Source organism: Caloenas nicobarica, chromosome 4 (assembly GCF_036013445.1).
Source record: "Caloenas nicobarica isolate bCalNic1 chromosome 4, bCalNic1.hap1, whole genome shotgun sequence".
Classification (NCBI taxonomy): domain Eukaryota; kingdom Metazoa; phylum Chordata; class Aves; order Columbiformes; family Columbidae; genus Caloenas; species Caloenas nicobarica.
In genome coordinates, this window is record NC_088248.1 from 70,740,894 (window position 1) to 70,767,862 (window position 26,969).

A 26,969-nucleotide genomic window follows, 5' to 3' on the forward strand; every position below is an offset into this window, starting at 1 on the left:
TCCGCTCCTTCCTTCCACCTCTGCCCCAGGCTATGTGATCTCATGGCCCCTCCTGAGCTCTGGGGATTTGCAGTCCCCTCTCTGAGCCCGACAGTGAGCTGCCCATTTCTTCAAGAGGTAGATTAGTCTTCTGCTGGTCAAGTGCATTGAATCAGCTCATGGAAGAGTCAGATAGGGAATAGAACAAGGGTGTGTGACCAGGAGGAGATGGAAGATGGAGTGGGGGCTTGATGTGCTGCCCCAGGGTTTGAAAGATCGTGAGCATTTAAATTTGTTTCATCTTCTGGCATTGCAACCTGGGAATTCAGGTTTCTTGAGAACTTTTTAGACCTCTTGGCAATCTGTGATAGCTGTCATGGGGAAAAAGACTTACAGGTGTAAACAAGAGTTAATCTTAGAGAGCAAAGGGAGATGATTGCCTGCAGGGGCTGTATCCATGCAGATAACCAATCAAAGCTTGTCTTTTAATAGTAAGGAATGCAGGGTCTACTTTTTTTTTGTAGGCAGAAAGAGTTCAAAAATATTTGTAGAGGACTTCCTTTTCTTTTGGGTCTACAGATGGGATATTGGGCTGTAGCAGCCTGTCCTGTGTGTGTAGGTATTTAGACAGTATGCTCAGACACTCCACTGTGGAGGAAAGATGGATTTTGGGTGTGGGTCCTGAAGTGGTGCTCAGCTGAGCTCCCATCTCCACTCTGTTGGAGTCCCTTTCAGAGTTTTGGGTCCTTTACCCCGTGTTTCAATTTGGCATCTTTAAAATGAAGGCAAGAGAAAGCACTACCCAGGGCATATCTATGCGGTGTACAGATCTTCTGCTGACAGGATCCATACAACCACCTAGGCTGGCAGATAAGGCAAAGGTTGAGATGCTGGTTAGAAATCTCTCCTAACCACAAGGGAAAAGGTGACTTCTGCTTCATGGACTTTTCAGACTGTTGGCCCAGGGTCTTTGCAACACCAGCTCTCTGGCTTTTCTCAAGCCAGAGCAAATCTTCCTGAAGCACCGGCTTTCATGTCTGCTCCCATGGTAGAGTTTTTCTAGGCGGCTGAGTGGGATTCAGCAACTGCTCTGTGCCACCATGGCAATGCAAAGCAAACCAGAAAAACTGGCTGAGCTGCTAAAGGAAAGAGTTCCCATGGACTGGTGAATCCTCTGGTGGGGCAGGGTCAGCACAGGACAATTCCCACTGCCAGCACATGGACTGGATTACAGGTGGGGAAAGCGCCAGTGGTGCCTGTATCCAGATGCAGGGTAAGCTTTTACAGAGGTAGTTCAGACGGTGACAGCAACCTTCAGAGACCTCTGATGGTGGTCCGTGCATTGGCCAAGTCATCTTTGCATAACCTGTAGCTCATTAAAGGGTTGTGATGCTCATCAGTTGATTCTCCAGTGCTGTTCTAATGCCATTGTGCTGACTGACCTATGCCAATCTCTACCACGACTGAAAAACAGTTTATATGCTGCAAAAATGCACTGCTGTGAACTTTCATGTATCTCCACATCTTCTGAATGGTTTACAGGGGGTGCATGTATATTTTTGTCTTAACAGACACTTTTCACTTGTCTCTGTGTGTCTAAGGCATAAGGAGCAACTTGAGGAAACATCTTATAGGCACATCAAGGTTTGTTAGCTCCTTCAGACCAAGAAACTATTCCTGAGAACACAGGATATTCAAGCAGAGCATTTGCAGCTCATCTTGCACAGACAGAGTGCCTGTAACCACTGGAGGGGGGGATGTTTGAAAGTAAGAACGCTATTCAAGTGAATAATATTCAGCATTTGCAACTGAAACCTTCACAACATCAGCTTTGAGAAAACATGACCAGAGTGGAAGGAGCACAGTTCAATGGAAACCGTGGTGCAGACAGTGTCCCAGGCTTGGGGAAATGTGCAGAAAAGTGGGGCAGGTGCAGGAGGGTAACGCTTGTGAGCACAGCTGTGGCAAGTGCATGGACACAGACTGATCTGTGGTGTCCAAGAAGTCTTTTATAGCGGGCGCGAGTTGCTGACTTATCTGGAAACCAACTTCCAAGTGTTCCCAAGACAGGCTGGAGCTGCCAGCAATGCCCAATTCTGTATTTCAAACTTTGCTGGGATCACGCAGAGCTAGCTCCTGTTGATGCCAGTGGCATGGTGCTCTAGGGCTTGTTCCTGTAACCTGCCATCACGTAGCACTTCCCCTGCTACGAGAGGCTCCTACTGGGGTGGGTGTTGACTCATCTCATATATATAACTTCAGAAAGATTTTCATTTATTCAGTGACCACCGAAACTGGTTCCTTTGCTACGGCTTGTCTGTTGTGGGAGAATGCCTGGTGTTGGAAAGTTTATTATCTGACATGCCTTAACTAGCATAATGTTAAATGCTGCTTTGCCCAGCTGTCCTTGCTGCTGCCAAAGGCGAAGTAATATTGAAAACTGTGGTGGTGTTGATCTAATCACACTAACGAATATATTCTCTAAGGTGAACTTTTCCACTCTAGACATAATCCGTAGTTCCAGACAAGTAAAAAGTATATAACTGATTCATCTCTACTTGGTGTCTGTGCTCATTATGGTTATAATTACCAGCCACATTTACAGATAATTTTGTTGGAGAGGAGAGCATTCACCCATTTATTTCAACAACATTGTTAGTGGGAACAGTGGGGGAATTCAGAGAAAAACTTGCTGCTCCCTCAGTTTCTCTTCTAACCTCAGGGCAGGTGGGATGCAGGCGTTAAGGAGGTGGTGAAGACTTTTGTGGGCACAAAGTGAGGAGCCAAGAAGTGTGCTCTCAGCCTCTCAGTCCTTGCACACACTTTTAACAGACTTAGTAAAACTTCTAGCTTGAGTCAGGGAAGTGAGTTTTGAAGATTGTTTCGCCAAACTCTTTCCCTAACCAAAGCCAACACATGTGCAAGGAACCCTACAGGCATCTGCAGCCTGTACCTGGTTAGCAGTTATCAGCTGGTTGTCCCAGTTCATGGCTGAAATTCCAGCATTACCGCTCTGGTACCAGGGAAGCCAGAAGGAGATGTGTGACCATCCATTTAAGGAATTAAGCAACTTATGGAGGTTATTAAACATGGCAGAGATGGAGCTGGAACCAGGTTCAAACAACTTGGTACCAGTTGTTCAGCTTTAACTTTCTCCTGCAAGCCAAAATCAGCACGTCGCTTCCTACGGGAACCACTTCTGAGATTCACAGGGGAAAAGTGTGGCTGATAAGACACGTGGCTCTGAGGGTGATTTAATAGGGTTTCCCTGCATGTGGAGCCGTTTCAGGGCAGTCCTTGTGATCACAAAAGTCTTTTCACGAGATGGTCTGGAATTTGAGGGAGAAATGCCCTTCTGTCAGCCACCCGGAGCATTTTAGGAGCTGAAGATGATGAAACAGTGAGCAAGGCATTCCGGTGAGATCTGAGGTACCGACATCACTTATGCATGGATGTACTAATTGGTAGGAGACTGGAGGCAAATCTAAATAAAAATGCACTGCACAATTATGAGAGATTAAATCAAGTCAGATTAAATGAAACTGCAGGTCTGAAAGGAAGAAGTACCCTGCTGGTATTTGAACAGGTTTTACAGAAACTTTGTCCACCAAATCTCCCTGTCATTGAGCATCCAATCAGGGGCAATTCTCGAGTAACCAGCTGGCTTGAAGCTCCTACAAATGACTCCTTTTGCTTAACACTCAGACCAGTTGGGTAATTTTGCGAAGGACTAAGTAAAGGGCTTTTCAGACATATAGCTAGAAGGGTCTGGAAGTCAGAGTTGGGCTTTTTGGGTGCTGAAGGGTCTGTGGTCTTTGGTGCTGCCTACAGCCTGGTTTTCCATCTCAGCCCCTGCCAGAGCAGCTGTTTGGAGGGCAGGGGCTGGGTGCCATGCATTTGTGCTCTGCCAAATGCTGTGAGATCTCCATCTTGTGAGACTTAAATAAAATAGTGAGACTAAACCCAAGAAGCCCAGGAAAGGCTTTGAGGCCATGTCTGCTCAGACAGACTATTGTTTGCATCCTGATGAGAGAAACACACAGAAACTTCCAACTCAAAACGAAGCTCCAAAGAAGACCGCTGGGTCATCCGAGAGGAGTTCTAGCAATGAATCCAGCACAAGTAGCCATAAATATTACAGTATTACTCACTTGCTTTCATATGGCTGAAGGTCAAGTGTGAAGCACAGGTGTGACTGAAATACCAGCTCTTACAGATGTTTTAGTGGCCAGCCACCACCACACATCTAAAAGGCTGTTTAACTCCAGGCAATGCCGGCGTTAGAGAGAAGGAAAGGGGGGGAACTGCAGTCAGAATGGAACCATTAGCTAGTTTTGCAAAACTTATAGATATTTTCATGTCTGAATATTGTCCTTTAAAAAAAAAAGCCACAACATTTTACACTATCTTAAATGCATGTGAAAAAGCAGAGTTGGTAACTGTCATCTTTGCTTCCTTTCTTTGAAACCTCAGGTGCTAGAGTTGTGATATTAAATCATATTTAGATTTCATAGCTGTGTAGAAAAGCTGTAAACGGTCCTTGGAAAGTACCCTCCAAATTCAGCAATGAGAAATCAAATAAAAAGGTCTCCAACTGGTGACTTAGACTGAAAAGTAGTAAGAATTAAAAGTCCTGCTTCTTTGGGTTGGAATTGTGAATGTGAGGGTCTGTTAGTATAGAAAACTATTATAAACCCCACATCCTGCTTTTATCTGGCACAGCAGAGTAAGTTCTCCCATGCCCACCAGGGCAGCACTCTTGTTCTTCCATGTAAATTCAGTCTTTGGTGTCAGGTATGGATCACCACCAGGGAGCTAAGGAAAGAGAGTTTGCCTAGTTGGCCAGAAACCAGCCCCAAATCCACAGCCCATGTCACAAGAGCCAAGGTAGAAGCACAGGTAGAAATCAGTTCCCCAGTGTCTCACTGAGCATGGATTCACATGGGGGAGTGAGGTTCCCAGGGTGCTGTACAGCCACCTGGTCACTTAGTCCAGTAGTGACCTGGGTAAATTACCATAAAAGCTTTTTGAAACATATTATGGAGAGGGAATGACAGATTTTTCACTTTAATTGACTAAGTTAAGCCCTTTTACAGACGGGTTTCCTAAAGTACAGAAGTGTTAGTTTGCTCCTCTTCATCCTGCAGTGAGAATAATTTATGAGGAACGCAGCTTCCCTCCTGCTAAATACTTTTTCTTAGCATGTCAAGCGTGCACATTGCTGCTGGCAAAAAGCAACCAGACCTGTAGAAAGAGAAATTTCTGAAGAATGTGTGGGGTGTTTGGGTGGAGCAGAAATGAGCAGATGTTCCCACAGAACAAGAGGGTTTTATGGTGAATGAGCCCAGGTAAAGCCCTGGCTCCAGGGCAGCTGGATGGGTTAGGCGTACTCCAGCATAAGAGTCACAGATGCAGCAGGGTTGCAGGAAAAATAACTGCTGGGATGTGCCCGAACCCTTGAAATGCTGCATATGGGGGTTTCCCACTGCAGGAGCTGATTGGGATGATTGTACTTGAGATTACTGGGATAATCTGTGTCCAGTTTGTAGCTTCCCTCAAAAGGCAGCGTTTTGGTTTTTGAAGCAAACACTGAATAATGTGAGGCTTAATGTCAGGCAGCAAAATGCCTGTAAAAAGAAAAGACAAGAAGTTTCAAACCTGAGCATTTGAAGATGAGCCAGCTAAATCCACATATTAGTTTGCAACAGTAAAATGCCACATTTTTGGCTTGTAAATCTTACATTTTTTAAGGGAATGGTCAAAAAATATGAAATATCTCTGCCATCTCACCCAGGCAAGGTGAAGGAGCCTGGAAGCTAATCCTCCACTGCATGCCAGTGGTCCTTGTGTCCCAGCTCCTCAGGCTACTGCTGCAGTGTGTTGCATGGACGACGAAGCTATTGCTTTAATTTGCACTGTACTAAGAGTCTGAGCTCTCAGCCCTCCTGAAAACATGTGCCTTAGCTTCAGTATCTGTAAACTACGGTAATCAGCTGTAGAAACTCAACTCTCAAGATTGGCACCATCCTAAAAGATTATGCAGAGATCCAAAAAGCCCATCTTGTGTCCCCACTTGCCACTGGATCCTGTCTGCCTTTGTGTACCTGGGAGACATGCTGCAAACTCACCCTGTCCCTTGGGCTTGCATTGCTCTTGCTCAACTGAATTTGCAAACGTCTTTCTCACTTCAGCACCTTTAAAATGCAAAAATAGAGGGATTGATGATTAACAATTTATTTCACTGCTGAAATTCCTGCTCTCTGCATATTGCTCTGTTTCCCCGAAAATAAGACAGGGTCTTATATTAATTTTTGCTCCAAAAGATGCTTACTTTTTTACAAGTATAGCTGTCTGAACACTATTTAAATTTACTTTTTTAATGAACTGTGACTAGGCATTATTTTTGGAGTAGGGCTTGTATTTCGAGCATCCTCAAAAATCCTGAGAAATCATGCTAAGGCTTATTTTCGGGCTAGGGCTTATTTTTGGGGAAACAGGGTAGATGTCCCACCTGAAATCTGCTTCATCAGTGCCTGAACTTCAAGGTACCTAAACCGAATGGCATGGACACATTCCTTGAGTGTTATTGCGAGCTTGGTGATATCTGATTTCCTCTGTCTTGGTTGTATTTTGCTCATGTGTGCATTCTGCACAGAAATATGACAAACATATAGCCAGGCTAAATTGAGATGTTTCACTTCATCTGATATTCAATGTGATATTTTATTTATTCTGAGGTTGGAATTAAGTATTAGGTTTCAGTCACTGTAATTAGTGGTTGTTTGAAATGATAGTTAAATCCATCTTTTTGAGCCAAATGAATCACTTAGACATTGACGAAAGAAAAATAAGCAGAGGTTAGATCAGCATTAGAGTTGATCATTTGGAATTATATGCAAAATAAGCTGTAAATTTTGAAAGGCACAGAGACATGGAAGATCTGTCCCATTGTAGCCACAGATTCTCATTTCTCAAAGGGAGAAAGAAGCTCTCATCATAAGCCATGGGACTACTCTGGCTGTCTGGCACAGTCAAATCATGAGAGATGATGTGGACTTGATGAGGGAGTATCTGCAACACCATTTTCAGGTGCTCCTGCACTTGCAGGAAGGGGCAGTTGGCTTGGCATATATCACCTGTGAGAAGCATCCTAGATCAAGAGCCACAAAACCGCTAATTACTGAGCGAATGATGAAAAATCAGGTACTTCAGTGCAGATCCAGCTTCCCTAGGAAATGTTGAATAGGAAAGGCTGGTCCTATGATGGGCTGTGTGTGGGGCTGCACAGGCAGTGGGGGACACTTGGATCCCAGAGTGGGGAACAGGCAGGAACTAAAATCAGCAGTGACAGTTTTGGACTCTTATTTGGATGCCAGCTAAGCGACAGTCTTATTTTAGGCATAATTCTCTGCTACTGGGAGTGCGAAGTGACTCTGCACCAAGGCACAGCTCATGCAGACCTGGAGATCAAGGACAAAGCATGGGGCCATGAGGATGGTGAGGTCTCAAATTAAAGTGGTGTTGTTTTTGTTTTTGAGGTTTTTTTCCCTTGCAGGATAATCACAGGTTTACTTGTCACTGAACAACCCTGACTACAGCATATTTCACAGATCTTGCCTATTGCATGGAGTCATAGCGATGTGCAAAACTACCATTGTGGACACCTAAATACTGAGAGGCAACATTACAGCTGAGCATTCAACCCTAACGCTGCACTGCTTGACTGCTTCATTTCTCAACTTCAATGTTGCATAAACAACGGTTTTTCTGCCCTGTTCTACACGTTCACACATGCACACAGGCCTTACTTCTCCAGTCCCTCCCACACAAGCCAACCTCCCTCGGCTTTGCTGGAGATTTTGCCTAACAACTAAACCGACAGCCTTTTATATGGTTTCTGAAGATTGTCTTCAATAGTGAGGATGAGTGTCTCACTTTCAGAGAGCTGCCCACTCTCCCTGGGCTCATACTGCACTTAACATTCTTCCATGTTCATACGTTCTATGTGATACACTGATCTGGGCAAGGCAAGTATGAGTTAGTACCATCTACACTAGAATTGTGGTGCATTCAGAAAAAATAAGTAGCTTTTGGTCAGCTAACCAAAATTATTTTGGATTCTGTAAGCTCAGAACCACCATTTTTGCCAATAATTTCTTACCCTTTCTCTATCTTGTAAAAATTTCTTAAATTCTATATTTAAGTACAAGGCTGATGGAAAAGTCATGAGTATTTCTGTGCCAACATAGCATTGTAATGTTGTAATGAATACAACATTTACCCTTCTGTTTTCTGAATATCCAATAACAGCCTTGCTTTTGCAAACCTAATTCCTGAAAATGTCGTTAAAGTCACTCTCAAAGAGTGAAAGGTGATAGTGGGGCTTTGCAAGAAATGGACTTGGTATCCAAAGGCTCCCACTGGCTCAGGTTTCTTAACTCCTGTTTATTTTTTTAGAAGACAAAAAATGTGATCATCACAAATAAATAATAATTCAGAATGAAAATAAAATGTGTTGCGAGTGCGCATGTGTCTCCTATGAAAAAATCTCATCACGAGATAATTAGAGGGGGCATAGGTGGAGGTGGAAGAGGTGTATCCAAAATTTTCCAGCCCATCCAAGACTTCCTCCAGTTTAAGGCATAATTATGATCTTAGTAACAAATGTCTATAAAACTGGTAGGTAATATTAAAAGCATCCATTTCCCTGGAATATTTACCTAACAGCAGAACTCTTCATATGCTGAAATTGTAACTAGCAAGCATGTACACTAATATATTAATAACTATGGGGTTTTTTTACTACTAGCAAAAAACCCCCTACTGTTGTAGAAAAAAGGGGAATGATGCCGACCTGGCACAGCTCCAGGTACACTGGGCTGCCTGCTCTGCAGACATTGATTTTAGTAGAAACACCAGGTTTTTGCTATTATTGGACTGAAGGAGGTCCAGAGCTTGGTCAGCTCGGCTCCCCCACCATGAACATCTTTGCTCAGTCTGTACAAGGAGAGCTGGAAGCTCCTTTACCTTCTTCACTTGCAGCCTGGGACCCCCACCTCTGTCTGGATCTTGGTGTTCATTTACCCTCAGCCTCATGATGTATGTTACATTTATCTGCATTTTTTATCTAGCAGTCACTGTGCTGCTCAGGAACCAAGTGTGATGGTTCCAACCTTGATGGTTGCCTTGCCAGATGAAAATCCTTGGTCGTCAGGGCTCTATTGCACAGTCTCTGCTTCTCTCTCTGGGGCTATTGAGAAGGTGGTAATACTTGCAAAGGAATTACCTAATTTTCAGGAATTTCTGTCATTTGTACTGTTAGGGTACGAATATTTCTTTGGGTAGTTTGTGAAGGGCTGCTTGGCAGATGATTTTCGTCAGTTGGGTGTTTATACACCCCAGGCTGAGGCAATGAGGGTTATTCCGAGTGGCTTTTTTGAAGAGGCAGACCGTGCAGGGTCTCATTAAGATGATCCAGTTCTGGATTTTCCTGGTGTTCTCCAAGAGTTTGACCATAAGTGCCTTTAGGAGGTATTTGCAGAAGTTTTTCATGTTCAAGCCATAAACCTCCAACAGAAGCATTAGGTAGGAATGTATACACTGACAAGGGCGTTTGCACAAACACATTTTACAATGCCCAGATCAATCAGTCCTAAAATTTACCTCCTCTGTTTCTTGTGCATGGTTTCTGCCCAAGGAAAGATCATTGCCAGAAATCTGAATGACTCAAATAACAAGAGCTCTGAGATGACATTCAGACGGCCATGACTCTGAAATTCTCACGTGCAGGCTGTAAATGACAACAGCACGTTCCCAGTGTGAGAACTCGTAAGTACCTGGAAAAGTATTTTCTTAGGAACCCATCTGGCAGCTTGGTCCTTTCCCTCTGCTTATGAAGATGACTCAGCTTTCGCCATCCGTGTGCTCATCTCTGCTCTTCTCCTTTGGTTTCCATGCTGCCCTCACCGGCTAAACATCTGAGTGCCTTTCTGCTGATGTATTCAGCAGTTTTGTAAGGGCTCGAGATCCGTGGTCACGTAGTTAACGTCCTGCTGTAGTTCCCTTAGCTGGATCAGATGGTGTTCACTGGAGGCCAGACTGCTGCCTGCTAAGACAAGACAAACTCCTCCTCATTGACATCAAATGAGAGAAGACATCCCTAGGAAACTGCGTTAGGCAAAAACTCAAGACTGGCAGAGAACTAGGAGCCTTCTGAAGCCACTGGCCAAGCTGAATCAATTAGACACATTCAAGAGCTGATCCTGTCCAGCTGCTCAGTGCTCACGGTGGTGCACAATGAAGGTGGGCACCATCCATGTAACGTCAACACTTGAGTGATGTTCTTCCCATGTGGAAGATGTGTATGTGTCAGTCCAGGACAGGAACATTTGTTTTGGGATCCTGTAATTCAGGTGTAGAATGAACCCCTATCAGTGCTCATTGAATTTGTTCCTCCAAAATGGTCTCCAGCACCATCACCTGTGAGCCTGCCATGTTCTGCAGGACAGAAATGGCTGTGGGAGCTAAACTGCAGGAAGGCACAAGAGGATGAAAACAGCTCTCTCTCACCTGCATTAACAAGACATTGCCTGTCAGTACTACCAAAGCAGGTTTAATTCCAGGGTCTGCTTGAAAATAACTTCTGCGAAGTCTAGCTAGTTTTTACTTTGGGAGAAAATTGTATTTGTTTGCCTCCTCCATATTACTGTAATGGAAATGGAAGTCATCAACATTGACTGTCTGGAAGCAATAAATGGGTTCTCTGCCTTGCTGACCAGACTAGATAAGTGTCTGATGGAAGGTCAGCACAAAGAATAATTTCCTGAACAAGTCATGTGCTATATTGGGGAAAAAGGTACCTGTGGTTTTACCTGGCAAAGACATGAATTATTTATCTTGGATCAGGTTCAGGCTTTTTTTTTTGTAGGACCAGAGCTATCTCAGAGCAAACACGCTGGCTCCTGGGAAAGCGGTAAGCTGGATCTTGGTTGTTCAGGCAGCCACTTAGGTGTGCATGAGCATTTCAGGAGTGCACAACAGCACTTCTTCACAGAGCTTCATGCTACATCTCTGCAAGCTATGATTACTTGGCATTTGCAAAGTTACTCTTCAAAGAGGCTGGTTCCTTGAGTCAGCTGCAGTGAGGGCTTGTAGGAATTCATTTGGGTTTTTTTCCCAGTTCTACCAGTCTGGCAGGGTCATCAGGGGATGTGCTATGTTTTATATTGCTTTATTGCTTTTCTCAGCCTTGATTTTGTGCCATCAATACTTGGCGTTTTGCTCCTCTCCTGTCAAGAGGTCTTGTCAGTATGAGTCAAAAGGTAACCAGTTTCACCATCCTTGCTTGCAACCTGCTCTTTAATACAGTCTCTAACATCTGGAAGTCTCTGATGACCCTAACATCCACGTTGACTTTGGCACAGGGTGGACTGAACCCAGTGCCTACCTTTGATGCAAGGCAGTGGTACCACCTTCCACACCATCTCCGTCTAACATGCCTTGAAATCATGCTGGGGGTGGTGAGGCAGCCCCAGAGGCGAGTGTGCGTAACATTTAAACTAAATGCCAGTAATAACAGCTAGACAGGGTGTGTTATCGCCGGAGAGGCCGTGTGTTGATTATCCATGGCATTATCTTGTTCTGCACAGTGTGGGTTTTAGTTTGTGCTCCCTGATTTTCTGGCCAAATGTGTAAGGAGTGCACCCCAGTGCCATGGTGGTGTGGAGGGACCTAACTTTCCTGGTGCCAAACTTCCCCTTGCTTTCACTGCTCAAGTTTGGTGCCTGATGCCTATTTGTATGTAGCCCTTGGTTGGAAGACGAACCTGACTCTGCCCGTTTTCCCTGCTCTCCCCTCCCAGCTGGGGTCATTCCCCCTTGATGGCAAAGCCACTTTTGCCTGCATGGTGAAGAACCTGGAGCAAGTCACGGTTGGTGGGTGATGTGCACAGACTTTGGCCTTTAGCGAGATCATACCTGGGCCAAAACCACTTGCACGTTTGGTAAGATATCTTTCTTCTGCTTGTATGCTTTTATTTCCCATCCCCTGCTCCTGCATGATGCCAGACCCCCTGAAAAGGTCCTGGGGCAGGTGCAATGGTTATGGTCTGGTCTTTAGTGGGCACCAGCCAGGAGAGTTGATCACACAGTGGTACGTGTGGGCACAAATGACCCCGTAGGGCTAGGAGCCAATTGTATCACCGTGCGCTAGGACATTGATTTCTTTCCTTGTTTTAGATAATAATCTTGTTGGGGCAGGGCATGATGCTTCTTCTGCTTGACATGTTGCCCACACCCAAGATGCTGCTTGTGAAAAACAACATGATGGTGATGAAACAGAGAAACTAAAACAGATGCATGAGAAAGCGAAACCATGCTTAGAGCTAGTGCGGCTGAGAAGGTGGAGGAAAAAGAGTATACAGGCAAGAGTGATATAATAAATACCTTCCCTGTCTCTTGGTGAGCCCATGGTCCTGAGCTGTGAAGCCCTAGAAACCTCTTCGTGTCCTGACGTCTTCTCTGTCCATTCTCTCATGTCCTCCCATTGCCAGCAGCTCTGCGGTGTTGAGCAGAGCCATCATTCACCTTTTATATTCCTTTTCCAGGTCAACACAACCCATGTCTCTGTATTCCTTTTCTGCAGGGATGACTGGCTTGGAGGAGTCCACCAGCAGGAGACACCTCCTTCAAGAATTTTAAATGTCACCGGTCACCAGGAAACTGCTATTTTAGTTCCAGTTGCCATGTCTTACTGACATTTGCAGGGCTCCCGACTTCTCTTCCTTTTGCCAAATCCTCCCTGTCTCACCATGGAGCCATGACCAATGAGAACACATTAAAAAAAAAAAAAAATCACTATTTTAGTAAATTGTTTGAATGTTGCTATGAAACAGGTCATGGGGGCCAGTGCAAGGCCCTGTTTATGCAGTCACCCACAGAGGGAAAAAAAACATTTGTTCTGCTTTGACAAATACTTCTTTCATGTGGAAAGGGCACATGGTTTGTGTGGAAGGCTACGGCCTCCAAAGGGGAGGGTGAGCTGTGGTGGGACATTCGCTCAGTGACGCAGCCCAGCTGAGCAGCCTTGCAAATGTTCCTTGAGATTGTTTTGCATCTTGCTCGATGCACATCACACGCTGTGGCCAAATATTCATCCTCAGCTCAGAACGGGCTGCATTGTAGTGCAAGTAAAGTAAAATATTACCACCCCCTCCGCCTCCCTAAGCCACAAGCAAATACCACTGCAGGTGAAGGCCAGCAGAGGAAGAATGACTTCATGAAACCCAAGAGGGAAAGCAAACATCACACCAGCTCCATGCGTCGGTCAGCCACTGCGCCGGGACAGACACTTGCCTCGTTGAGACTTTGACTTCTGTGCTTAGAAGACTATTTTTGGGCTGCTATAAAGCATGGGTGTGCTACACACCGCAGCTCACTGCAGAATGATCCATCCCTCTCTTGCTTTTCAAGTTGTGGTGCTAAATGGTGCACAACATCCTCAGCACCCTGCTACGATGAGGCCATTTGCAGGTGAGCCAGCAAAAGGCTGTTGAGCTGCACTCCAGCTGCAGCCCTGGATGGCTGGGGATTGTCCCCTGGCCCACTGAGCTGGGGCAGAACACAGGGCTGGCCATCAAATGTGGCCTTAAAGAATGGAAACAACCCATTCCAGGTAGCAAGACTTCTCCTCCCACAACGCAGTGCATCTTAGTAGTGCTAAAATATTTTATTTTTTTCTTATAACAGCAAGGAAATGACCTAAGCCTCATGTAATTTATTATTATTTTTAAAAATTCTACTAGGATGTAACAGTGCTGGTGCCAGTCCCTGCGCCGCAGATGTAACCTGCATGTGCTCCCATGCCCAGCTACTTAAAACTATAAATGCCTGCTACCGTAGGCAGGCTAAATGCAGGTAGATTAACTTGCACACCAAAATCGCGGTGTCTGGGACTGCAGTTCAGCAGGATTACTTGTAGGAATCAGTTAATATTAGATGGAGATGCTGGTAGGATTGGCCCAATGTTTCCCAAGATGGAACATCCCCCTGCATTGGTTGCTTCCAGCAAAGTAAGGATTTACTGAGCTCCCTTGCTCAGTCCCTGCAAAGCCAAAGCCAAACTTGGGCTCCCCTTGTTCCTCGGGAGCTGGGCAGGATGAGGTCCCTCATGCCCATCCCACCAAGCACTGGGTGCTTGGATGCATCCACCTTCCCCCTTCCCTAGCAGTGGGATCCTCTTGTGGACCCTGCACCTCTACCAGCATCTGCAGGGCTGAATCATAGAACAGTTTGGGTTGGAAGGGACCTTCCAAGCTCATCCAGTGCCCCCCCTGCCATGAGCAGGGACATCTGCACCAGCTCAGGTTGCTCAGAGCCCCGTCCAGCCTGGCCTGGGATGTCTCCAGGGATGGGGCATCCACCACCTCTCTGGGCAACCTGGGCCAGGGTTTCACCAGCCTCACTGTAGAACACAACATTGTGATCACCATCACACTGGGAGAAGCCCATAACAAGAAGTTTAATGAGTAATTCCTGCCCTTGTGCTACTGCAATATGATACATCCTGTATGAGAGTGGGGCTTAAATACCTCTATACCTGCATGCACACAATTGCTTGTGTGGATCTAAATGTGCCCACTAACAAAGAAATAATACTGTCCTTGATCCAAAATGGTTATAAATTTATTGTGAATATAAAACCTGTGCTGGTGAGGACTCACAAAGCAGCACAGTAAAAAAAAAAAAAACAGCAGCCCTCCTGGTACTACAAATCCCAGGGCCTAGAAGACTTGGGTTTGCAAAGGGCCCTCACAACTGCAAATAAATCCCCAAATTTAACAACTTGTTTATTTTTATTATGTTTTTTTTTTTTTTTGGTCAAAGTAAGTTTGCCATGTTAACAAAAGCAGAATAGTTTTATTTAGTGTTCATCTCACACCTTTGACAGCTGCAGCTGTCAGGCACAGAAATACAGTATTAAAATAAACTAAACAGAGTTGCTCATTGAAAAAATCACGCTATGCAAACCTGTGGATTGTAACATCAACAGTATAAAATGTAACAAAATTGGAATTTTTAATTTTTTTAAGCTTTTAAAGATAATAGTCCAGGCTATAAAACTATATAAGCATTGAATAAGAAATGTTAAAGTCAACAAGTCTACAACAGATACATCTTGTAAAAACTCAATAAATTATATATATATATTTATAATATCTAGTAACATTTGAAATCATGCACAGTTTTGTACATTTTCTTTTTTCAGTACAGGAAAACTCAACGCTTCGAGTACTTGGAATGTACACCATTAGCAGACATTTGTAAGAAAATACCAAAAAATTCTTTTTTATTCCAACAAAACAAAACAAAAATCTATAGAAATCTACGTTCTCAAACTTCCATTGAAATAACCTCAAACTATAAATTATTTATTTTAGGATAAGGATTTTGTGGCTCTAAGGAGAGAAAAAAAAAATCTTAAAATGAGATGCTGTCATCCTGTTATTCTGAAACACTGATATGTAATACGCACCAGAGAAAAATGGAAAGAAAGAATTCAGGATGCAACTTGCCTTGACTCTTCGTGGTAGTAGATAAAAGTCTTCTGGACAACAAAACCCCAAAAAACAAAAGAAAACCCCACAAAAAAAGCCCCAGCCCAAATCTGCCCCTTTGTCAGCTTGATCTGCGCTAAAATTCCCTAGTTCACTCCTGTGCTTTTACACAGCTATAGGACACGGAGGAACAAAACAGCACAGCATTTTAAAAACAGAAAATCAGGCATCACTGGCATTTTCCAATGAATTAGATGCAAAAGAAATAAGCAGTCGTTGCACTTCTCCTGCAAACAGTGTCACTTTTCTGGCTATTTTGCTCACATGGCATTTCTGAAGCCCAAAATACAACGGTACTGGCAAAGGGGAAAAAAAATTATCCCGCATCATCCAAAGTCAACATTTCGCTTTGCTGCATACTAGTTATTAAGTCGACCACAAAGAATACCTTCATTTGAAAATAGAAAAATAAACATCCACACCCCCTTAATGCACAGTGGTTAAACTGATGGAAGAATTCTTGGCCCTGTTTTTCTGAAATATGTAAAAATCATCTCTTGGCTGCTATTTGTTTGGTTTTAACCACTGGTGATGTATGGAAAAATAAACTTACCTCTGCTCACTGCAATCCAGGATAAACTAATACTTTTTTAATGAATACATATATATATTTATAACATTAAATGTAATTTGTTAAAGGACTGTACACCTATACATTCTTTCAATATTTCCCATAAACACAAAAGAAAAACTTGATTAATATATTTTTCTCCATTTTTAATAAGTTAAAAAACCCACCCTTAAGCTTGGTGAAATTCGAAGTTTACAGTAACTCTATGCTATTTAAACTGATGAACAGATATGTTAATGTCTATAAATAACTTTACAAATATACACGTTAAAGTACAATTTTTAAAACAAAACTGTGAAGATATAAAACAAACAAAATCTTTCCTTTTGCCCAGATCAGTATATCCTAGATTGCAATGCTCGTATTTTGAGACTCTCAGTACTGCTTTATGTTGCATTAGTATTATACATTCTTTTTTTTTAATATATTTATTTATATATATACAGGATATATTTATAGATATATACACAGATTCTCTGGAATAAACCTTTTTGATATAAGTTAAAGGCTCTTGCCTACAGGTACCCGTAACTTCTTTCTCCGAGTCACTGCACGTAGATGGAGACAAACCACTGGTGTCAAGGGGGCGGATGGAGGAGCTGCTCCCCTCCTGCTCACCCTTGGCAAGCAAAACTATGCAAACCCCAAAGAGAGAGATTTTCTTCCCCAAAATGGTTGTTCCCAAAGGTGGGGATGAGGCTTGAGACGCCGTGTGGGCATCCAGGAGCCCAGTCCCCCGCTGCTCTCAGATGATGCTCTGCTGGTCCCCAGGGTCTGCTCCTGCATCCGCATGGCCCCATTGCTCGCAGCCCAGGGCAGCTGCCGAGCCCGGCGAAAGCGCTGCCATTTCAGATGACTTGACTGTCTGTTTTTATTATTATTATTATTTTTCCTTTCTCCATGATGATTTACATTTTCCTTTTTTTTTTCTTCTTCTTCTTCCTTTTCCTTCTATGTAGCTGGGTAATATGATCATGAAGCTATAAAAACGACGACAACAAAAATATAGATATTTTTTATAAATATATGAATCCCTGCAGGCAACGTGGCTTTTCAGCTCCACCAAAAAGGTTCATGTACAGATTGCATAAGCAAAGAATTTCTACATTCTTTACACTTGTTTGTGTTTGTTTTTTTAAAAAAGGAAGATTTTTTTTCTCTTCGTATTGCAGGCACAGAATGGCTACTCTGGCACTCAAAAAATGCAAGCATGGAGGCTGGGAGGCCAGAGCCCCCCAGGTTCAACATTCTGCTTAGTAAAAAAAAAAGAAAAAAAAAAAAGAAAAAAAAAAAAGAAAAATAACCCCCCCAAAAATCATATATGATAGATCATCTTGGCAAAAGATTAGTTCCTTCAGGCCAAACAGTGCTTCTTGACTTTTTATACAGCAAATGGGAAAAAACCCCCAAAAAATCCTAAAAAAATGTTTGTTTTTTTTCTTTTTACCCTGAACAGCTCAACAACACAAATCTCCAGGCACCACCAAGCAGTTCCACTGGAAGATCCTTCACTATGGTTTCATCCTCGGCGTCCCACCCTCACGCCTCCGTGGGCATGCTGTCCGCCTGTCCATCTGCCCGTCCGTCTGCCCAGGGGTGTCCTCACGTCCGGATCACGCCGTTGCAGGGTGGGTGCTTGGGCAGGCAGGGCTCATCGGGCAGCAGGTCATGTGCAAAGACCGAGTCGTCCCCCGAGGAGCAGGTGCTGTGGGTGTCCTGCCCGGCCGGCGAGTACTGCTCGAAGGGCACCGAGAGGTCCAGGTATTCCTGCCAGGGTGACAGACCCATCAACGCTGAGTGTCACCCACCAGGGACCAAGCGAGCCCTCCCCACGCCCACCCCATCACACTCACGTCGGTAGAGGTCACGGTGAGGACCCTGTCCAGGTCTTCCACCAGCTGCTTGAAGGTGGGTCGCTGCGAGGGGACGGCATGCCAGCACTCCCGCATGATCATGTACCTGCAGGAGGGAAGAGTGGACCATCACCCGTGGTGGGGTTAAGTGGTGCCCACCCGCCTGCCCACCCACCCCCAAATTGCCTGAAAGAACAGCTATGGCCAACGCAACTTCAGCCACCGTGGCCTCGGTGCATGGCCGCCTTGGGGGAGGAGGAGGGTTTCGTGAAGCCATGCTCCTTGTTACTCGTCACCGCATGCATGTCCACGCTCTCGAAGCAGGAGGAGGAACCATTCTCAAAGTGACACACCAGAGCTTCACCCCCAACTGCCACCCACCAAAAGAGAGAGGTGCTTTATGTCTCCTGGCAGTCATGGGCTGAGTCAAAACACATCAGGGTGGGTGAAACTACCTGCTGCCAGCCCCACAATCGCACACTGGGGATGTCCCACCAGCCTGAACCATGACTTGGAGCCACATTTGGCCGCAGAGGGAAGGGGGAGTGGGGAGGGGAGGTCACCCCCCACCATGCACTCACAGGTCGTGGGTGCAGTTTGCGGGTTTGTCCATCCGATGGCCTTCCTTCAGGAGTTTGAAGAGTTCCTCAACAGGAATTCCCGGGTACGGAGACCCTCCCAAAGTGAAGATCTCCCATAGTAGCACTCCAAAAGACCAGCTGGAAACCAAAGAAAGATCTTTAAAATTCAATGAGGTTTTTTTCCAGCTCCCCCCCATATTCCTTTCCCCCGTTCAGCTTTATTTCTGTGCAGCCATGCATAGCTAACAAAGTCATCAATAGCATGACTAATTGCCTAGGCCATTTTTACTAGTTACTTGGAGATCTCTGCTGATCCAACTCAATAGCAAAGAAATCCCAGGCACCAAGTCTGAAATTGAAATGAGCATTTAATCAGATAGGTGACAGCCCATCTATTACCCCCAGCTCTTTGTTAGGTCCTCCACCAGCTCCACTGAATGGAACAAATCAAATTATTCATGCACAGCTTCACTGAATTGCAGGCTTGGAACCACAGGCCACTAATTGTGCAAGCTGATACCAAAACTTGCTTGTTACAACACCCATTTCACTGGCCAAGCTGGGAGAAAAATACCCCAACAAAAATCAGCGGAGCACTAATGTTACACACTCCAGTCCCGCAGCTGTGCTCTGGTTAAAAATCCTCTTTTTCAAATGTATCTTTTGCCTTCTTCATTTTCCTTTTAGAAACAGGGATTATCTGTCTCTGTTTTGCTTTCATGCATGCTTGCTCTCCCGTTCTCTAGCTTTGATTTATCTGTCATGCCTGTTGCAGCATTACCTAAGCATGGAAACTATGATTTAAGATCAATAAAAGCCAAAGTATGTGAAAAATACAGAAATAGAAAGATTCATTTGTCCAATTGCAAGCGGTGAGCCTTGATGAGCAGGCAGGCTGGCTGCTGAATTACTGTAAAAATGCCATTATCAACCAAATATTGAAATAAAAAGCCAGTGTGTACGCTGAGGTACTTAAGCCCTTGCAAAGTTCAGATGTGATACAGATTTACAAGTCAGGCAGGCTCTGCTGTTTGCTTACCGTGCAGAGGCACCAAAATGGACACGACAAGGATTAGAAAAAATAAAGGCAAATAAATGAAGCGTCAAAACTAATCTGAGAATATATTTGTTGAATATTCTCTGATGGACTCTACTAATAGTGGACAGAATATTTCAAGCTCATCCCCCGCACTCATCTGAAGCGTAACTGTCTGGGGCAAAGAGTGGAGGAAGGCGAGGGGAAATTTTTTTTGCATTAATTTTTTTTATTTCAGGATTAATCTTCTCATCTATAAACCAGATGAGAAATACCTGCCAGCATTCCAATAACTTCTCAGCAGCTCACTAGAGATCCTCAGATGAAAGCAACTAGATAACGGTAAAACAAAACCACGTGTGCAAAGCTGCCGCTTGGAATCGATTCATTTGCTTTTGCATCCCCAGGCGCCCCAGCAGCAAACGAGCCCTGCTGGTGCTTAGCAGTACGTTTGTCTTTATGATACTATAGGTGTTGATCTCCCTGTCATTTTATTTTTTTTGAAAAAGCTTGGGTATGCTTACACATCGCTCTGGTGAGTGTAGACCCGGTCAAACAAGGCTTCTGGAGCCATCCATTTCACAGGCAGCCGACCCTGTAATTAGGAAGACAATGGGAACATCCCATCAGCATATTCCCCCAGCCACAGCGGCACCATCTGAATCTTCTCTTCTAATCCAGTTTGAAACATTTTCATTAACAATCACATCTGCCTTCCCGGTCACTGGGCAAAACAGTAGTGGCCACGTATAAACAGATTAGGGGATTTGATCCCTGGATCTTCACTGACAATCTCTGCGGTAAAGGCTCTCTGTGGAGGACAGTATTTCACTGCCAAGGCAGGTTTAATGTATCAGAGCATCTAAATCTTTGCATGGGAACAGCATGCGTTGCTCAAAAATGCAGCTCACTCTGCAGCAGAGCATGGGACAACACTTTCCATCTCTTTGGTTGGAAGAAGTAGTTTTACTCAAGGTCCAAAAAAACCTGCTTAGAGGTTGAACTTGAGGGGAAACTTCCAGGAGTGAAGGCAAGGGCCAGGTCTTGTAAGAATCAAACCCTGATCCGGCTGGAGAATAAAGGAGGAAGCCTGATCCCAGGTTTCCAGGGGAACATCCTACATCAGGGTCATAAACATAGGCTGCCACATAAGAGAAATATGAGAAAGACTAGATTAATCATAATTCTTTGGGACTTTGCTTGGCCTCTGGATGGAGTCAGAAAGTACTGGTTTGTGTTTGAGGCACAATTTGGCTATGGGAGGGTTCTGTCCTCTTCTGACCTGCTGTCTCTGTGGGGGAGACAACTAGAGATGGGACATAGGCAGGATGCACAAACAGGATTATGCTCTCAGCTGTCCAACACAGCTCAATCAGGAAATTAATCTCATTTGGAATTAAATTTCCAAGAATTTTTATTCATTTATGATTAAGAAATCCTGGTATTTAAGAAAAAATTCTGATACGATATTGGAAAGGATCAGCATGGGCATAGTGGGCTCTGTAAGTCTGTCTGGACATTCAAACCCCTTGCAGTTGCAAGGCCCTCAGGTTCTGCAATGTCCTCAACCTCTTCCACTGCCATCTCCACGCTGTCATAGTTGTGGCTTTTGCTCAGAGCTCAGCATCTGCTGCAGGGCTCTGAACCAAGATGCAGGTCTTCTCTCCAGCCCTTCTTTGTAAATTAATCTCTACAGAAAATATAAACAACTCCGGGACTCAGCCCTTGTCTGCGACTATTTTCTCACCCTTGGCAGTGCCGTCAAGGAGCCCAGTTGTAAAAAAGAGAGAAATACATGAAAGCCAGGTAGCTCCAGATATACAAAAAGCAACATTCCTCTGTCAAGGGCTCTGGTCGGACAGAAGTTGGCTCCTTGGGACCTTTATGAACAGTAGTGGAGCAGACTGGAAAGGGCTCCATTCGCCTTTGGTAAAAACCTTGGTTTCTCTTAGTCTAAAGCCGCCTGGCCAGAGCTGAGCCCTCACAACCAGCTGCCAGCAGCAGCTGTATCCATCAGGAATAAAATGGATGGTGGGTAGACTCCTGGGACCAGCCTATCTACAGTCCCCCACTAGGTGAGGCCACTGGCAGATTTCTTCATCCTAAGCCTCTCTAGAGAGGGAGACATGGGACAAGGGCCACTTACTGCAGGGATGGCCAAGTTCCCTGCCAGAAGGAGAACTGCACGTGCCTGGCAGCTCTGTACTTACATTGGTGGTTTTCTTGTAATAGTCGATGTTGTGAACGTCTCTTGCGAGGCCAAAATCGGCGATTTTCATCACATTGTCTTCAGTGACTAACACATTCCTGGCTGCCAAGTCGCGATGAATGCACTGTGAAAGGTGAGCAAGTCAATCAATAAGGGCTCGTTAGCTGCTCACGCCCGGAACTGACGGCACCGTGTGGTTTATGAGCTGTTGTTTCATTGACTCCCGAGCTCATAAAGCTGTGGGCACTGCTTTAATTCCTTCCTTTCTGTGTCACTGCCCCATCAGGCATGCTCGGTGGGAGCCACCTCTTAGCAACACCTAATCGGCAGTGCTGACACAGCCACACGTCTTTTCTCTCCAAAGGGGATGCACAGATGAGAAAGCCAACCCTCCTCTTCTGTGGGTGCCTACTGGGACGTGAAGCTGTCTTTCTGCCCTGCTTCCTCCAGGAAGAGGAACACAGGTTGATGTTTGAAAGAAAATAATCCTGAAATGAAGACATTCCCAATTCATCCAAAATACACCATAGTTGTTAGGTGAGGAAGAAGCTAAATTAGCCTGGACTGTGCAGAAAGGGAGTTTAAAGCCACCACGAACCATCCACCCTGAACTACAGTCAGAGGACCAAAACACCTGACATCTGAAGTTCAACTTGCTCTTGCCATAGTGCTCCCTGCCTGCAAAACGTGGTCATGCCTCCTGGTGCACGGCTTCCCAAACCCAAAGCCTAATTCTCCACTTGCTGATGTCAGGGTAAATCAGGACTAATCCCAGGGTATGATGCAAGCAAATGCCAGCCAGCTCAGTGTCAGCAAACTGCTCCCCTGGGAGCATCTTGGGCACGGCCACGCATCGAGCCAAATCCGCTGCCAGCTCTACTCCCTCTGAGCCTACACGTGCTGGTGACAGCCAGAAACACGTGAGCTACGTACACCCAGGACCTCAGGTTCCTCATGGGTGCTCTGCATCTTTAGTGATCTCAGAAGGGAGATGGGGGGCACAAGGGTGCATGCAGCTCCTGGCTGTTGTCTAAAGTAACATCTCCCACGGTGGAAGCTCACAACATGGTGTGATACCCACCCTGACCACTGCTGCCTGAGCCTCAGGATCACACCTCTGAAAGCCAATTATCTCTGTGAGTGGTGGAGGTTGAACTGGTGAGGAACAGCACCAGGGTCTGGGTTGCTTGTGCTTTTGTATGTGTTTTGGAGCTGCTGACAGGCCTGCAGGTGACAGTGAGGGCTATACAGCTGCATGGTTCACACACACAGATGGCATACGGGAACTCCTGCATAGGGCTGAGGCCGTTTCAAAAAAACCCATGATAAATCAGGTCTCTAAAGCCTGCAACACTTTGCTTGAGTTGTCCTACACATACACAACATCGCATGCTTTTGAACAGATGGGCCTGACCGATGCTTCTACCAAATGAGGTTTCCCAACTCACCTTCTGAGATGCCAAGTACTCCATGCCACGGGCCACCTGGTAGGCGCAGGAAACCAGGTCTTTAAATGTCAGCTGCTCCTCAGGTAGCTTGCAGGTGTCGAAGGAATAATCCATGCCAGGTGGGCGACGTGCCCTGAGGTATTCCCGCAAGTTCCCCTTGGACGCGTATTCCACCAGCACATAGAGCGGTCCTGCAAGCAAGAGCATCATCAGCATCCAGTGGAGGAACAGCACATGCTGCCCAGGGGCTAGGCTGACCACTGAAACCTCATCTGGGACATTTTGGGCAGCTAGTGACTAACTACATAGAAGGGACAGTCAAATCGGAGCCTCCCACAGCCCTGCAAGCACTGGGCTGCTTTGCTACATACCGTCCTGTGTGCAGGCACCGAGGAGGTTGATAATGTTCTTATGCTTCCCAATCATTTTCATCATTTCCATCTCAGAGACCAGGTCAGAAAGGTCCTTGTCTGTGGCATCATCTGGAGAGAGCAAGAAAGGAAAACAAAAAAAATGTCAGGAAGAAAATAAGTGTTTTGGGAAGTAGTTAATACAAATGCTGCATAGCCATGCGGGGCTTTGAGGGGGAAACAGTACTTAAAATATTGCAATATCAGGTTTTAGTCTACTTCAGGAAGAAGAATCAAAATAAAACCAAAACCTACTACCACAAAAAAAAAAAAAAAAAGATAAAAACCCAAATAAATGGAGGTAAATGTTCATATGGAAGTCAATAAAGAGTTTAATCTTCTGTTTCATCCTGGCAGCAATTAAAGAAAAGAGGTCAGTTTTGGTACCTGGGATTATTTTCCTTTTCTGATTGTTTCCCTCATCTCGAGGGACAAAGAGTAAAGGATAGTGGAAGATCAGATCTGGAAGAGGGGCTACAGGAAGGAATGTAATTTTTCTACAAAAGTAGAAAGATGGAGGAAAACCTCCCAAAATTAATGCTTTGGTTTGGAAAGAGGGAAACATCCTCACTTTCAAAAACAACTCCAGAATGGATTAAAGGAAATGTAAATTAAAAGAATCCTTTTCTGACAAGAAATATTACTTTTTTAAAGATATGACCCCATGTAACCTCAGATCTGGGCTGCTCACTGTCGGAGCATCTGCCCTGCTTGCTCCAGCTGAACTCCTCAGGGTGGTTTTGTCTGTGCACTGTCTGTGGTTTCTGTGCGGGGGAAGGATGGGAAACAGACTCATCCCAAGGTGCCTTGTGAATCGCCCATTTTGGCCTCCCTTTAACCTCTCGGGAGTTTGGGATCAAGTTTCTTCAATGAAGAAGCTCTTCAAGAAGGAGTTTGTCAACTGAGTTTCTGCAAACTCCACCTGAGCTTGTTGCATAAGCTTTTAAAACAGGCAGTGCTGGTTATGGGAGAAGTAAGGAATGGGTTGATTCACTGAACTGGCTAGAAGGGAAGGTGGTTCCTCTTCTTCTCAGGGATGCTATTACCCCTTGGCAGAGAACTGGATTAATTTCCAACCCCTCTTCCTGGTGGGATTTTCACTTTTACGTGCTCTCCAAGGAGACAGCCCTCACCCCCAGGCTATGAGGGTGAAGGGGAAGAAAGGCTGTTCTTGCTTTCTTCTATTGTATCTGTTTGTAAAAAAGACTTAAAAGAGGCAAAGAGAAGAAATCCCAGCACAATACGCTGTTCTGCCCTCTGTGGATTTCCCATACCTTTTAACATCTTGACAGCAACTGTGATGGCCTTGTTTGGCTTGTCCTTATCAATTCCAATCGCTTCAGCCATCACCACTTGGCCAAAACATCCCTCGCCCAGTGGCTTCCCCAAGGTCAGGCTGGAGGGAGGAACAAGCAGGCACATTAGTGGGTACCAGGTGGTGACACCAGCAGCGGGCACAGGGACCCCGACCCGTGGGTTGGACTGACCGAGAGCGTGTCAATTCCCACTTGGGATCAGGAGGCAGCCCCAGCTCAGAGACGTTGGCCAACATGGGCCCATCGCTGGAGGAGAGACGTGTGATCCGGACCAGGGGCGTGTTGGAATTCATGGAAGAGTTGGACTCCAATGACACCTGCTTGGGTAGAGCAAATGAAGTGTTATTGCCAACTGTATTCCTAGGGAAGGCAGTGCTTGAGATGGATCACTGAGGGGGTTTGAGCTATCTTTGCCCACCGCCACCTTTCAGGTAACTTCTAAATGGGAAATCCTCCCCATCCTCCACCTCTGCCCCCATTCCTGCAGAAATTTTCTGATCTAGGCACTTGTGGTCAGGTTTTTAGCTGGTGGTAAGGAGGGCCAGGTCTGCCAGTGCCCTCCAGCAGGCAGGAGGTACAATCCGTTCATTTGGTCTGTGTGCATCTCCATAGCACCTACAGGCTATCGAATGACTGTTCCGGCCTGTTACGGTGCCTGTTCCGGCACCGTAAATGCCCAACACAAGTTTGCAGCCAAAGCCATGAAAACCGCATCCATCACTATGTGGTTTTACATGGTGCCTTCTGCTCCTGCCCCTCTGCAATTACACATGGCAGAGCATCTCTGAGTGCATGGAGAACGAGGATCCTTCTCCCACCTCCATAAGAATCAGTTTAAGCCACCAGTGACCTCTGTGAAAGCAGGACCGAGCACAATTACACATCCTCCTGCTCCCCAAAGCCCCGCTTCACCAGGGAACGTGGACTAAACTGTTTCTTTGCAAAATGTGCTTTCTGTGGCATCCCCAGCTGCAGTGCCAGCCCCTCTGGGATGAGGATGAGAGAAACGTGGCTGCTTGGGAGCTGCTCATGGACCAGAGTCAGCTGCCACCAGCTACTGCTCCACTGGAACAGAAACAAATGAGTAAAAGGGGGTTAAACTACACCGCAGCCAACTTATGTCCCTCTTGGGCAATGCTTTTCTGGTAGAGCTCCTCACCTAGAGAGAAAATTTCAAGTGGGACAATAAAAAAAAAAAGGAGGAGTGACGATAGGGGGGAATAGGAATCTTGTATCTACTTTCTGTTACCTGTCTCTTGAGTGGAAATTTGGAGACTTTCTGTACAGTAGGGGTGTTCATGGCTTTTTTGTTTGGCATTTTCATCCTGCAGATAATCACAATGACCACCACCAGGATGAAGAGAACAAAGCCAGTGCCGTAACTGAGAATGCCAGCGTACACTGAACCTGAATCATCCATTTCCATGAGCTCCTCTGCTGTGGGGTGACAAGAGATGCAGTCAGGACACAGCACGCAACTACACACATGCAGTGCAAAGAATCTGGGGAGGACTTGCTCATCTACGCCAATTTTTTGAGCAACTTGAGTGAAGGGACCCTCCTAGGCCAGTGGTTTTCCACCTGTGGCTGCAGCTAAAACATTAGATCAGTTTGCCTTTTTTGGGCTAATTTTACTGCCCTTTGATGCAACCCTGGGGTTTCTAAGAGTCTTCAGCTCACAGGTTGAAAATCGCTGCTCTAGACTGAAGGCACCTTCACGTCTGTGCTGTCCCTCTGACCCAGACCTTGCTATCCCTGCACATCCACACCATGTAGCTGGACACCTTGGATGTGCAAAGGCTGCAGGACTGGGGTTTGCTGCACTTCACTCATTCAGCTTCTCCAGCAATGATCGCCACTGGACCAGTGCCTGCCCTGAGGGACCAAGGGGTAAGACATCACACAGGGAAAAAGCCTCACGATGGTAATCATAGAATCACAAAATAGTTTGGG

General features: G+C 45.4%; 1 protein-coding gene across 1 annotated transcript in view; it reads right to left on the reverse strand.

Annotated features, from left to right (window-relative positions):
* Positions 1-17,358: 17,358 nt before the first annotated feature.
* Positions 17,359-26,969, reverse strand: part of FGFR3 (fibroblast growth factor receptor 3) — a gene marked incomplete at its 5' end in the record, with an annotated part of 33,027 nt that continues 23,416 nt past the window's right edge. The window contains 10 exons of the mRNA XM_065634896.1: positions 17,359-17,930; positions 18,017-18,122; positions 18,598-18,735; positions 20,158-20,228; positions 21,844-21,966; positions 23,291-23,481; positions 23,662-23,772; positions 24,975-25,096; positions 25,188-25,333; positions 26,266-26,453. Coding sequence (XP_065490968.1) covers positions 17,766-17,930; positions 18,017-18,122; positions 18,598-18,735; positions 20,158-20,228; positions 21,844-21,966; positions 23,291-23,481; positions 23,662-23,772; positions 24,975-25,096; positions 25,188-25,333; positions 26,266-26,453 — 1,361 coding nt within the window. The remainder of the gene's footprint in view (positions 17,931-18,016; positions 18,123-18,597; positions 18,736-20,157; positions 20,229-21,843; positions 21,967-23,290; positions 23,482-23,661; positions 23,773-24,974; positions 25,097-25,187; positions 25,334-26,265; positions 26,454-26,969) is intronic.